Source organism: Silurus aristotelis (assembly GCF_946808225.1).
Source record: "Silurus aristotelis genome assembly, chromosome: 7".
Classification (NCBI taxonomy): domain Eukaryota; kingdom Metazoa; phylum Chordata; class Actinopteri; order Siluriformes; family Siluridae; genus Silurus; species Silurus aristotelis.
The window spans coordinates 12,077,036-12,090,081 of record NC_139580.1 but is presented as its reverse complement, the minus strand read 5'-3'; the positions used below and the strand labels follow the sequence as shown (position 1 = coordinate 12,090,081).

At 35.4% G+C, this 13,046-nt stretch overlaps 1 protein-coding gene across 1 annotated transcript in view; it reads left to right on the top strand.

Annotated features, from left to right (window-relative positions):
- dock2 (dedicator of cytokinesis 2) overlaps positions 1–13,046 on the top strand; it is a 122,616-nt gene that overhangs the window by 6,091 nt on the left and 103,479 nt on the right. Inside the window, exons 3-16 of the mRNA XM_083546912.1 lie at positions 1,047–1,087; positions 1,207–1,262; positions 1,481–1,577; positions 1,749–1,897; positions 4,117–4,252; positions 4,521–4,678; positions 4,989–5,070; positions 5,211–5,343; positions 6,819–6,894; positions 7,080–7,156; positions 8,667–8,917; positions 9,505–9,603; positions 11,043–11,115; positions 11,632–11,735. Of these exons, the coding sequence (XP_083403038.1) occupies positions 1,047–1,087; positions 1,207–1,262; positions 1,481–1,577; positions 1,749–1,897; positions 4,117–4,252; positions 4,521–4,678; positions 4,989–5,070; positions 5,211–5,343; positions 6,819–6,894; positions 7,080–7,156; positions 8,667–8,917; positions 9,505–9,603; positions 11,043–11,115; positions 11,632–11,735 (1,532 nt within the window). The remainder of the gene's footprint in view (positions 1–1,046; positions 1,088–1,206; positions 1,263–1,480; positions 1,578–1,748; positions 1,898–4,116; positions 4,253–4,520; positions 4,679–4,988; positions 5,071–5,210; positions 5,344–6,818; positions 6,895–7,079; positions 7,157–8,666; positions 8,918–9,504; positions 9,604–11,042; positions 11,116–11,631; positions 11,736–13,046) is intronic.

Genomic DNA, 13,046 nt, shown 5'->3' with positions numbered 1-13,046 from the left:
TTGGTCAGTCATGTATTGCATCATAAAACCATCCACTAACACACAAGAAAGTGGCTAAACACTTGACAGTTTAAGGCTCTTATGCTAAATGAGCCATTACTCTGAACTAGAGAAGCAAAGAGGCTTGGTCTTAGTATGGTGTCTTCTAAAATAGAAAATGACCTTATTTCCATGTGCATTTTTCTACAATGTACATTAATAACTAGATTCAACAAATACAATGACTGTTTCATGATGTATTTGATATATAAATGATATTATAATAAAGAAGCATTAAATACGAAGCGATGCTTTTTTATATATTAGATAATTGCAGACAGGCACCGATGAAGGATAAGGAAGCCTGGGTTCAGTCAGCATTGCAATTCATGCAAACCATGTTTAATAGGCATGAGGTCAGAGCTCTATAGCAGGCCACTCAAGATCTTTCACTCCAAAGCATGTAAAGCATGTTTTTATGAAGCTGGCTTTATGCACGCGTGAATTATCATGCTGGAACAGGTTTGGGTCTCCTGGTTCAAGTGAAGGGACAATTTTATGCTACTGCATTCATAGAAATCCTATACAATTGTGTGCCTCTAAATTTCTTATAACAATTTGGGAAGAACCGCATATAGCTAGAAAAGTCAGGTGGCTCAATAATTTTGTCTGAATAGTGCACTGACTAATAATTTAGTGTTTATGGTAGTGCAGAATTAGCTAAACACTAACTATTGGAAGAAGATTAAAATTCTGTGACTCTCAAAAAATGTGGGTTTAATCCTAATTGTAACAAGAGTCCTTTAAATAAGGTTGACTTGGACATTATATTTCTTGTTGATGGATTCTTGTATAAAATATATAAATAGCCAAAATATTTTTTGTACAGTTCAATGAGCCTAATATATTAATAGTTGGATTATGTTGAATGAATTACATTTTGCATTGAGGCATCATTGTCTGCTTAAAGGTGTGAGAACACCTTTTTATAAAGCTTCATCAAATGCTTTTTAAAGTAAAAAATGCAGTTAGTTGTTTTCCAATAAAAATATCTGGTATTATTTCAGGGTGGTATAAGGGCTACCTGACACGGAACAAAGAGAAGAAAGTAAGTGGATGTTATTGTTCCTGTCGAATTGTAAATATTCACATCCCGTATCTTTTTTTTTTTTTTTCACCAACACATTTAAATTTAACACAATGTGTTATGATTGTCTTGTACTACAGGGTGCTTTTCCTGCAAACTTCATTGAGCTCAAAGAAGTTATCATTGAACAAAGGGGGTGAGTGACTTCTCACCTTTTTTCATTTGTCAGCACTTAATTTTACTTATACTAAAACTAAAAGTAATAATTGTTCTTATTTTTCAAATACAAGTAAACAAGGAAATAAAGCATTTTGTGCAGATTATGCACGCTAAATACAATACAAATACAAATCAGCAATAATTTACACAATAGGAAATCATTTGTAGTAAACATTTCTTTTTATTGTTCTTTAGAAATGAAGAGGTTGTGACCTCTGCAGATATGCCCCTGGTGAAGGAAGTTACCACCACTCTGAGGGAATGGGGTAGCATCTGGAAGCAGCTGTTTGTGGTACTGTGTGAATTTCTGTCTGAATGTATGTTTTTTTAGGCGTGTGTATTATGGCTGAATTTCTGTTATATAAATGCTCCTCCCTGTAGTTCCATGTTCTTTATCACTGATTACTTTTATCTCATACATTCACCTCCTGACTGAGCACTGGTCATTTTTAATGCCCTGTAGGTCAATAAGAAGGAGAGTTTCAGACAGGTGCAGGCACTGATGTGGGATCTGATGGAGTGGCGTTCGCAACTGCTCTCTGGCACGCTGCCAGGAGATGAGTTTAAGGAGCTCAAACAGAAAGTTACATCTAAAATTGACTACGGAAACAAGTACTGTATTCCTTTTAGTATGTTTCTGTGTTACATGTATCTGTCACGCTGTTTGTTTGAAACTCATCCGCTGTGTTTTGGTTCAATCTCTATTGCATTTTATTTATTTATTTATTTTTTTGACATTTTATGTTAGCAAAAAATCACATAAATTACAACTTCAGACCCAATAATAGCAGTTTACACATTATTTAAAATAAAAGTTTACATGATTGTTGATGTAATATTATCATGTTTTGCTACTAAGCATGCAAATTAGATAGTGAGCTGGGATTGCTATTTATATCTATTATTGGAAAGTCACATTGGGTAAGCAGTCTCCTTAGATCATTAATCTAAACCTTACCTCATAGGTTTACTATAAAAAAGAAGAAGTAAGATTTCCAGCTATTTAAAGTTCTTCCCAAACTGTTAGAACAAAGTTGGAGGCACACAATTGTAAAGTTGACATATCTCTGGACGTGGTAGCATTACGTTTTCCTTTCAATTAAACTAAGAGACCCAAATCTGTTCCTGTTCCAAATGCAGGGATATGATTTACAGGATTTGAAGTGGAACATTTTGACTGGCCCGCTATAGAGCTCTATAGAGCTCCTGTTGAACACTGTTGGGATGAATTGGAATGATAACTGCACTCCAGGCCCTAAATCAGTTCCTGACTTTAATAACACCTTTGTGGCTGAATGAGCACCAATCTCCACAAGCACATGCCAAAGTGTAGTGGATCATCTTCCCAGAAGAGTGTAGGTTATTATAACGCCATATGAAAATGGGATGTTTAAATATTTCACACTAATCTTATGGTCAGGTGTCCACAAACTTTTGTCCATATTAGTGTATTTAGCTAATAGGCTAAAATAGGATTTCCCATCTCATTTACACACATGCAAAATAGACATCTAAAGAAATTGTTTACATATCAATATTTTATTTGAAGTTGCTTCTTTCTATTTCTTTGGCATTCTAGCATGGTCGGAGCAATCTTCCTTCGATTAATTTGTATTGTTCATAATTAAGATTTAGTAATCAGGCTTTTGCAGCAGTATAAGAACTGATAGAACCTTATACAGAAAGCTGTTTGTGTTGCACTTAAAAGGTCATTCAAGTGATGAGGTTAAGATGTTACAGACTGAAAAAATTTGTAAATGTGTGTATGTGTGTATATATGTAAGTGCAAGGTTAAGCACAAGTGATTGCATGGTGCTTTAATGTGTGAAACTACACATATGTAGTGGGGAGGTAACACACTATTTATATCTATATCTGTATTCGCAGTTAAACCCAAGGTGGGTGTGTCCTTTTTTTCCTTTTTCTTTTTTTTTGGTAAACATTATGAACACTGCCACTTGAAAATACTGCACAGACCTTTTTTTTTTTTTTAAATAGGGATGCAACACAGTTATTATTTTTATTAGTAGATTTCCTATTCTAGTCAATTTTCTATAATTTAGTTTGTTTCACTTCTTACAAAATAAATATCTAGTGGTCTAATTCTCAGCTATCATGACCAGGCAGTTCCTGAGGATAAATAAATGAATGTTATAAACGCACCACACAGCAGATCACATTAATGACTGTGGTTAGAACGATTGAGATCTGCTAGCTTTATGTGGTGCATTTGCAGTCCTAATGCAAATTTTCTTTCGACCAGATGCCCTGTAAACCTTTCTGAAAAGCTTTGTATTTGTCAGGAATATATAAAAACTGGCAGTAAACTAAATTACCCAGAAGTCTTCGCAAATAAAAGACTGTCACATTTCACTTATCATTCTCACCCATGTTTGATAAGGCTTGTTAAACACCCTGTTTAAGTTTTAGTTTTTGTATGTCCTTTTGTTAAGCTTTTATTGGTGTTATGTTTATGCAACAGCCTTGCAATCGGTCTGCATGTTTTTGAGTTCAATCCAATGTTTATGTTCATGCTTTTCACTTCTCTGTGTTGTGTTTTGTGTTAATTGTTTTAATAAATCTGTTACCTGGAATTATTATATGACACTGTTAAAGGCTTTGTTTAGGATACATGGCTATAGCACATTTTCACATAATGCATTCATATTTAGTTATTTCCATAATGTGCATTGACCAGTTAAACTGTGAAAAATTTTTGTTAGAAAATTTGTGAATTATTATTTGTGCATTATGTAAATTGCAAATTGTTCTCTCTCACTCTCTCTCGCATTCTCTCTCTCTGATCCTTTTTTCACTTGTCCTTTGTGCAGGATTCTGGAATTGGATCTGGTAGTAAGGGATGTAAATGGGAATATATTGGACCCTGACAATGCCAGTGTTATTAGCTTGTTCCGAGCTCACGAGGACGCCACAGCGAAGATCACCGAACGTATCAAAGAAGAGCAGGTCTGAGAGCTTTCTTCCATTTTGTCTGTATTACACTGAGGCAATTACTACGTTTCAGGCCATAAGATAAATGTGGCAGACTTGCCTATGTTAATGAGTTTAAACTGTAGTCTCTTAAACTGTATAAAGCCCAATCAGGATGTGATTGATGGACAAGGGTGTCTGTTAAATGCCGCAAATGTGAATGTAATTGCTTAGCCAGACTGTATTAAGTGAGACTTTAATGTAAATGGCTGCACTTTAAGCTTATCCATATACACCATTGCAGTCTAATGTCCAAATGGATCACTCTGGAGTGTCAGCACGGATCCAGTCCTCTCCCACACACAGCCTCTACGTGTTTGTACGCAATTTCGTCTGTCGCATTGGAGAAGAATCCGAGCTCTTCATGTCACTGTATGACCCCCTCAAACAAATGATCATCAGGTGTGCTTCTGATTACTTCATTTGCTCATCTTCACAACAGTGTCTCGCTTAGCACATTTTCATCACAGCTATTGTCCTCGTCATTGTGCACCCACTAGCTGAATATTTTGAATTATCCAATTTGAATAATGTAATTAACACACTTCTGTATGTAGGAATATCGTAAATGGCCAGAGCTTCACTCATGTCCACACGCTGTACTTTTGTATACTCGTGTTATGTGGTTGACATGAAACTTCTTTACATATCTGTGGTATGATTGTTCTCCTAACTTTTTACCATATATGCTCCGCTCTTCCTTTTTCCCTAGTGAGAACTATCTTATAAGATGGGGGGATAAAGGATTTCCCAAAGATGTCGAAATGCTCAACAACCTGAAGGTGGTCTTTACTGTAAGTCATCACTAGAGGGCAACATCATCCATATCAGATCAAATGTTTCATAGCACCTTGTAAAGAACATAGAAAAAAACCGTATATCATTATACACTTCCTGGCCCAATTAATGACCCCCACATTCCCCCTTTCTCTAGGATTTAGGGAACAAGGACCTGAACAGAGAAAAGATTTATCTCATATGTCAGATTGTACGCGTTGGCCGTATGGACCTGAAGGAGACTCATAAGAAATGCACTCTTGGACTGCGCAGGCCATTTGGGGTAGCAGGTACATGGCTGGAGGCAGGAGAGAGTTTATATGGCTTAGGGGTCAGTGACTGCAAAAGGACACAGGATTTAGTCAAGAAAACCTTAAACTCTTGTGGCAAACACAATTAGTTGCTCTGCTATAACCTCACAGTGCTGGCTTGTGTCTCTGTGTGCTAGTGTATTGACTCATCTATCTGAAAGTCTGTCTACTGCCAGTAGACATGAATGAGCCCACTAACTAGAGCTAGCTATCCTAAATACAGTATACACAACAGACTATCATTTCTAATAGGTGCATTTTCCTATTGTTTTCTGTATTTTATCATCTTTCTGTACTAGCATTTCAAAATGCACACTGGTGTTAGTATGCTTGTCAAAACATGATAGCACACTAAGCACTTATTGTTGTTTCATTTAAATTAGTTTCTAAAATACAAAATCAGAAGGAAAGACACAAACACCTAACCAAATAACTGTTCTGGGGTATTTCACAGTAAAAATAAAGCTGATCATTTACTACTCTTCCACTCTCTGAATGCTTGCTGTGTTTCTCAGCTTGTGAGCAATGTTTGATGTTCTCAGCAATGAATTGCATAGTTTTTATCCCCCTGCAACTAGTAGCAACTAGTAGCAAGCTCTCAAATAGTGGCTAAGCTAGAGGATGTTGGACACTATGTACCAAAATTAGTAAAAGACTGAAAAATTTAGGATTAAATTGTGCAGTGTTCACATGGTTTTACTTACTCAGCCAAACATTCCCCATGCCTGTTTCTTATTCTCTTATTGGCTCCAACTCCTGTTTTGTTTTCTTTCTTTCTTTCTTTCTTTCTTTCTTTCTTTCTTTCTTTCTTTCTTTCTTTCTCTCTCTCTCTCTCTCTCTCTCTCTCTCTCTCTCTCTCTCTCTCTCTCTCTCTCTCTCTCTCTCTCTCTCTCTCTCTTTCTCTTACTCTCTATCGATGTATCTATCGCATCCCCTTGATTGGCTGCCTGCCACTGTCTTGTCAGATTGCTTTCATGCCTGCTGTTGGTGAAGAAATTTGATGTATATGAGCTGGCGAATCGCATATGCGTGCAAATTTCCCACCAATTCTGACAGATCATCCTTTACACAGTAGTGACTGTGAATCACTGCTCTAGGACAGTCTGGGTGATTCACATCAGTTCAGTCACACCATATTATAATGCTCCATGACTCGTTATTTCATTTTTTTTTGGAAAAGCCCTACACATATGCAATTATAATTTGAATAAATAATTCAACCATCTATAAGAAATTCATACAGATTTTTATATGAATTTCATTCATATCTTCATATCATATTTATATTAGTTAATTTTTTTAATCGTTCAATCACTAACCCTGACATATAAATAAACATATTTGACCTACCTTATATATTATCCCTGATATAAAGTCAAAAAAGTGAATGTTTGGCTCTCTGTAAAGTTACTGCTGGAGTATGAAGCAATTTGTCTCTGTCATCTCCTACACAGTGATGGACATCAGTGACATCATCAAAGGAAAGACAGAGTGTGATGAAGAAAAGCAGTATTTTATTCCGTTTCAGCCGTAAGTTATTGATTCTCTTGTTCCACTCTCTTGCCTCATTTGAAATTTTCTCATTTCTTAGACTCTTATCTTCCACATCGTTTATCTTTCACTCTTCACTGCTTGCCACCTATTTAACCTGCCATCATTTATCTTGCGGACTGACTTGTCTTGTCGTCTTTTCCTTTGAATGTTTGTGTGTGTAGGGTCCTGGCTGAGAATGACTTTCTTCACACTCTTCTAACGAAAGTGACCACATCCAGAGGAGACAGTGGAGGACAGGGTAAGGCTTTGGTCCCTGCTTTAAAGTGCAAGGTGTTAAATAGTATTATTTCTCTTTTGCTACAGGTTTATTACTGCACCGCCACCAAAATGCAATCCTCCAAACTGCAAAAGGTCTTATAATGATCTACCTTAGAGACTCAAGAGCTGAGGTTTATAGCTTTCATTAACACCAGTGAGTTGAGGACAGTGTGGGGAGTCAGGGAATCCAGAAAGCAGAAATAGTTGCACATCAGAGATATACACTTTATATCGAGTGACATGAGAGTAGTTTGTCCTTGTGGATCTAATGCGAGCAGAAATATGAAACCTTTGATTATGATCAGGGGTTATTGGTCATAACTTTTCTTACAACTTCAGTTTGGAATCGAACAAAATCCCTCTTGCTTGTTAGAAATCTTAATGGTTTTGGTACCACATCTGCTTAAAAATGAGGTCCCTGTGTTCTGCAAGGAATGCCAGGTCCTGCTGTTGTTTAACAGAGCAATTCAGAAACTTTCCACTTAACCACAAGTGTAGTTGATCAACAAAGTTTGATGTTTGATGTGTTATATTTGTCATTTTATAGATTGCACTGGAGCTACATAATTAATATTTCATATAAAGAATAGTTGTGTACATCAGCAAAACTTTTATAGTAAATAGAAAGTCTCCAAATCATAATGTCGCACCAAATTATTTACTCTATGTATAAACATAAAAAAGATTTGCTAAACACTGAGTGATTCCAGTCCCTTTAGCGGATATTAAAATTAGAAAGCTAAAATATGCTGTTTAAAGGGAGTATGTGGAAATTTGGCGTAAAATAAACTTTTAGTACATCAGACTCATAGTACTAGCAGAAAAAAGTGAAAAATATTGAATTTACTCATGTCTGGGCTCATGAAGTTAATTCAGTGGAAGTAGAAAATTGAGTAAATTGGATTTTTCACTAAGCTATTTCTTGGAAATGTAGCATCTAAGCAGGGCGGTTTCTAGATTTTTGATACCCTACGCAAGATTCCTATGCCCCTCCTCCCCAATTGGCTCTGCTCTCCCACTATAATGCTCCACCTCTACATCATACAAATCATTCGCAACATTCCATAAAAAAAAAAAAAAAAACACATTTAAAAAACACATTTTATAATCATTGCTTGAATTTAAGTATGTAAACATATACTGTATATTAAACTTCAACAGATAAACAGGCATATAATTTAAATGCAAAAAACTAAATTACTTTAACACAACAATATTTTGTTATCAGCTATTAAGAATTATACAACAATGCACAGTTTGCAGTTTTTAATAAAAATAACTATGCACATCCATGTTCAAGGGAAGTAACTGGTAAACAACTACAAGAATGTAAAACAAATTTGACGTTTGCATATTTAAACGGGGACAAGGGCGGCGGTGGGGCAGGGGGTGCTCACTGGCGCCTCCGGCTGATTGTGTCCTAATCAACCACCTACAGTAGTTTGTCTATGCACCAATTCCTTTGAGTTTTTTACATTTTTGTCCCGTAGGACTGTGGGTGACGATGAAGGCTCTGGTTGGCGATATTGTTCAGATTCGTAAGGAATATCCCCACCTTGTGGACCGGAGCACTGTTGTGGCCCGCAAGCTGGGCTTTCCAGAGATCATCATGCCAGGAGACATCCGCAATGATATCTACCTCACTCTGCACTCGGGTGACTTTGACAAGTACAACAAAACTACACAGAAGAACGTAGAGGTCATCATGCTTGTGTGTGATGAGGAGGGCAAGGTGGTGCCGGTAAGTGGGTGTCACCTTTGACTTCTGATCTTAAATAAGAACATTACATACCAGATGCACTGAGACATTGTTGATGACCTCTTGCTATATAGTTCTTGCATATGTACTGTATCTAAGATGATTGGTGCAATTCTTCTTATTTTTATCTTCTTATTTAGATTTGTGCTTGGCTTGAAATTTAACCTTAAACATTATGTAACTATTTTAATTTCCAAATTTCTTTAATAGTCAATAAAAATGTGTGTAATTGTGTGAATATGTAATGAGACATGTAATTAGACATGTAAATGCACAAGTACAGCTTTAATGCATTGGTGTTTTATCCAACAGAACAATGATATAAAGTGATGCAGTAGACAAAGCGAGATATTAATAAATACACATTCTAATTCATCACATTTTATATACTTAATATATACTATAGATACATTTTAAGTGGCAATGTTTTGAAATGGAAGTAAAAATGCTAAATGCGGTTTCAAGTAAGTTTTTTTTAAAGATATAACTTTATAGATACAATAAATTAATCAAGAAAAGAGTGTTATTCAGAGTCTAGAAAACTGAAAAAACTTGTTTTATTTCTCCAGAATGCTATTTGTTTAGGAGCAGGAGATAAACCAGTATCTGAATACAGATCTGTTATCTACTACCAGATGAAACAACCACGCTGGATGGAAACGTTTAAGGTTGGATTTTTACGACACCACTACACACACACACACACACACACACACACACACACACACACACACACACACACACACACACACACACACACACACACACATTAAAATTACAATTTACTTTTTATTACTTTACTTAATGCTGTCATGCAAGTCATGGTCATGTCCTTTAAATATCCCTAATTTTTTTTACTGCATTATATATATATATATATATATATATATATATATATATATATATATATATATATATATATATATATATATATATATATTCAGCAAGTTACTTCTAATGTTTCAATTGTAATAAAATTACTTAAGTTAATGTAAATAAAGTAATTTTATTACAATTTAAACATTAGAAGTAACTTGCTGAATATATATATATATATATATATATATATATATATATATATATATATATATATATATATATATATATATACATACATACACACACACACACACACACACACACACACACACACACACACACACACACACACACCTCACCAGTTGGTGGTTGGAGAAACCTGTGATAAATGGTTGAAGAAACATGTGCTACACAACCTTGTGACATGTGGCAACCACAATGGCTGTCGCAAGGTTGTGTAGCACAGGTTTCTTAAACCTTTTGACCACCATGGTCAAATTGTTATGAAAATAATACTTTATTTACATAAACCAAGCAGATTTTTTAAATGCTACCACAAATAGATTTTGAAAATATTCTCACAGGCCAACTGTTGGGGTGTGTTTATATTATATTATATTATATTATATTATATTATATTATATTATATTATATTATATTATATTATATTATATTATATTATATTATATTATATTATATTATATTATATTATATTATATTATATTATCAGATTGTGCCATATGTAATTTTGGTTTTTTGGTGCGACTTGGAGTTTTGAGACCTCTGGTTGGTGTAGCTGGTGAAGGTTGTTGACTGTATTAATGACAAGGTTGGAATGCTTCATTGATGTTTACAGTGTATACTGTAATATATAATGTTTGCACATTTTTTCCAAGCTGAACAAGTTTTTATAGTTATGTAATTGTTTGAGGTCACAAGTAATTATAAGCATGATAAAAAATTTAAATGTGCAGTCCAAGTATAAATTATAAAAGACCTTCATAGTTAGTTGCACAGATAGCTTCATAAAAATTGTATCACACACTAAGCACTGTAGCGACATTCATACGGCAACTCATTTTGTGAATTCAACTCTTGTTAAAACTTGATATATGATAAATGATGCATGCAAGCTGCAGACTGATACTCAGTTCTATCATTTCAGTCAGTCAGAGCGTGAGTGAGAAACAAATCAAAAATGGCCAGTGGCCATTTGAAACACATGCATACCAGTAGTTAATGGCCCATGTGGAAAATAAGATGTTTTGTCTTCCTGTGCTTCCTGTAGGTGGCGATCCCTCTGGAGGAAATGCAGAGGATTCACTTGCGCTTCATGTTCCGTCATCGCTCTTCTCAAGAGTGTGAGTGCTGCTTTCTGGATTTTCTACTCTCTCTTTTCTTTACTTCGATTTAGTCATTTTTTTACACAATATAATTCACCATGACATCCTCACAATAGCCCATTGTGCACAAGTTTCACTTGCAGAAGTTGCTCACTTCTTCATTTCACTTGATCATAATGCCCTTTATAAGAGCTTTTTTATGTGAAGGAGGAATATAGTCTGGCATGTCGTCTGTATTTATTTAGCTTTATAAAGTTTTATTTATGTAGTTCTCAAACATATCTTCATTTGAAAAGCATGTTGAGACTGACAAAAAGTCAAGTTGAGACCTTTTGTTGGAAGTGTGTTTTTCACTTCATGTATCCATATGGGATCATCCATAGCAGCAGAACCTGCTTTACCGGAGCAGATAGCTTATAGTATATATGCTGTGTATACAATATTTTGTAGTTGTTATACACAATAAAAAGGAACCAGACAATGTATAGAATTTGTCAATAACGCATATTTTGTACATTAATATTTTCTCTCTAGCAAAGGACAAGAGTGAGAAGAACTTTGCCATGGCCTTTGTGCGGCTAATGAAGGAAGATGGTACAGTGATGAAGGATGGACCACATGATCTAGTGGTCTTTAAGGTCAGACATATGCAACTATACAAAAGGTGTCGGCCAGTAGTTTAGACTTAAATCTTTTTAAATGTAATAATTTTCTGTGAAGTCCAAACAGACAGTAGTCCTGTCCACTTCTTTTTTACTGACTAAGGTCTGAAACAGAAGTAAACACTTCCAATGACTAATTCATTTTTCACACCCTGTATTCTTTCCCTTTCATTGAATTGCCTTTCTCCCCCGTGATATTTCTTTCTGTTTGGTCTGATTCATTCTTTAGCTGAGGGAGCAGTTTCATATATCACCAGACAAAATAGGTCAAAAATCATAAATGCTACAGCTTAACCAGTGATGTTAACACATCTGTGGGAAAGCTGTCTTTGAATGCAAAAAGAGGCCTAACTTTATTTATTTAAGTAATTTTTTATCATTTGCATTTATTTATATATCTCTCAGTCAGTCTTGCTTGATATACCTAGGGTTTGCTCTGACTGGAGAAAGACATTCATCAAGATGGAGCACTCAACACATCTGGAATAAACTTCAGAACAGCATTAAACTAGACAGACATTTTACCATAAATTGTGTTGAGTCAGGAAATAGTTTTGTTCGCTTATAAAATGCAGAGTCATCACGACCCAAGACACTTGCACTCCTTCTGCACGTGATGTCAAGAAGAGATTTCTTTCAGCTATGGTACACCAGTGCTCAAGGGTTTAAAAACCCAAGCATTTGGGACATGACTTTGTCACAATCTTGATGTTTCATTACTCGCTCAAATGCTTGTGCAATGACTAGTGTGCTTTTTCTCATTTATCATTCAGAGATGAATGAAGTTCAAAGTAATTTTGTCAGTCTCTTTACCAAAACATAAATTGGACAAAATTACTCAGACAGATAGGAATGATTTACTGCGCGTTCCCTTTTGTGTCCTAAATGGGACAATATTCCATTGCAGGACACTATTCACACACATACATCTTCGAATTGAGGCAAATTAGTGAATCATAGCCGGCTTCTGACATTTTTTGTGAGAAATCAGAAAGCTCATGAACACAAGGAGCAGAACTATGCAGTAACCTGAGCTTACGATCAAACCAGGAATCTGTAAATGTTTCAATAACCCAGAATTGACATACCGCAATGTGTCTTGCAGAAGAATCCACTGTATAATCCAAATATTTCAGGATATTTTTAATGGGTGCATTTGCATTTCTAATTGCGGCCATAGAGCATGCTTGTGAGAGCATTTTGAACCCCCATTTTTATGCCACCCAAGCACAAGCCACACCTGATTCCTCTTGATGTTAATGACTAGCAGATGTGGCTCTCACTTGG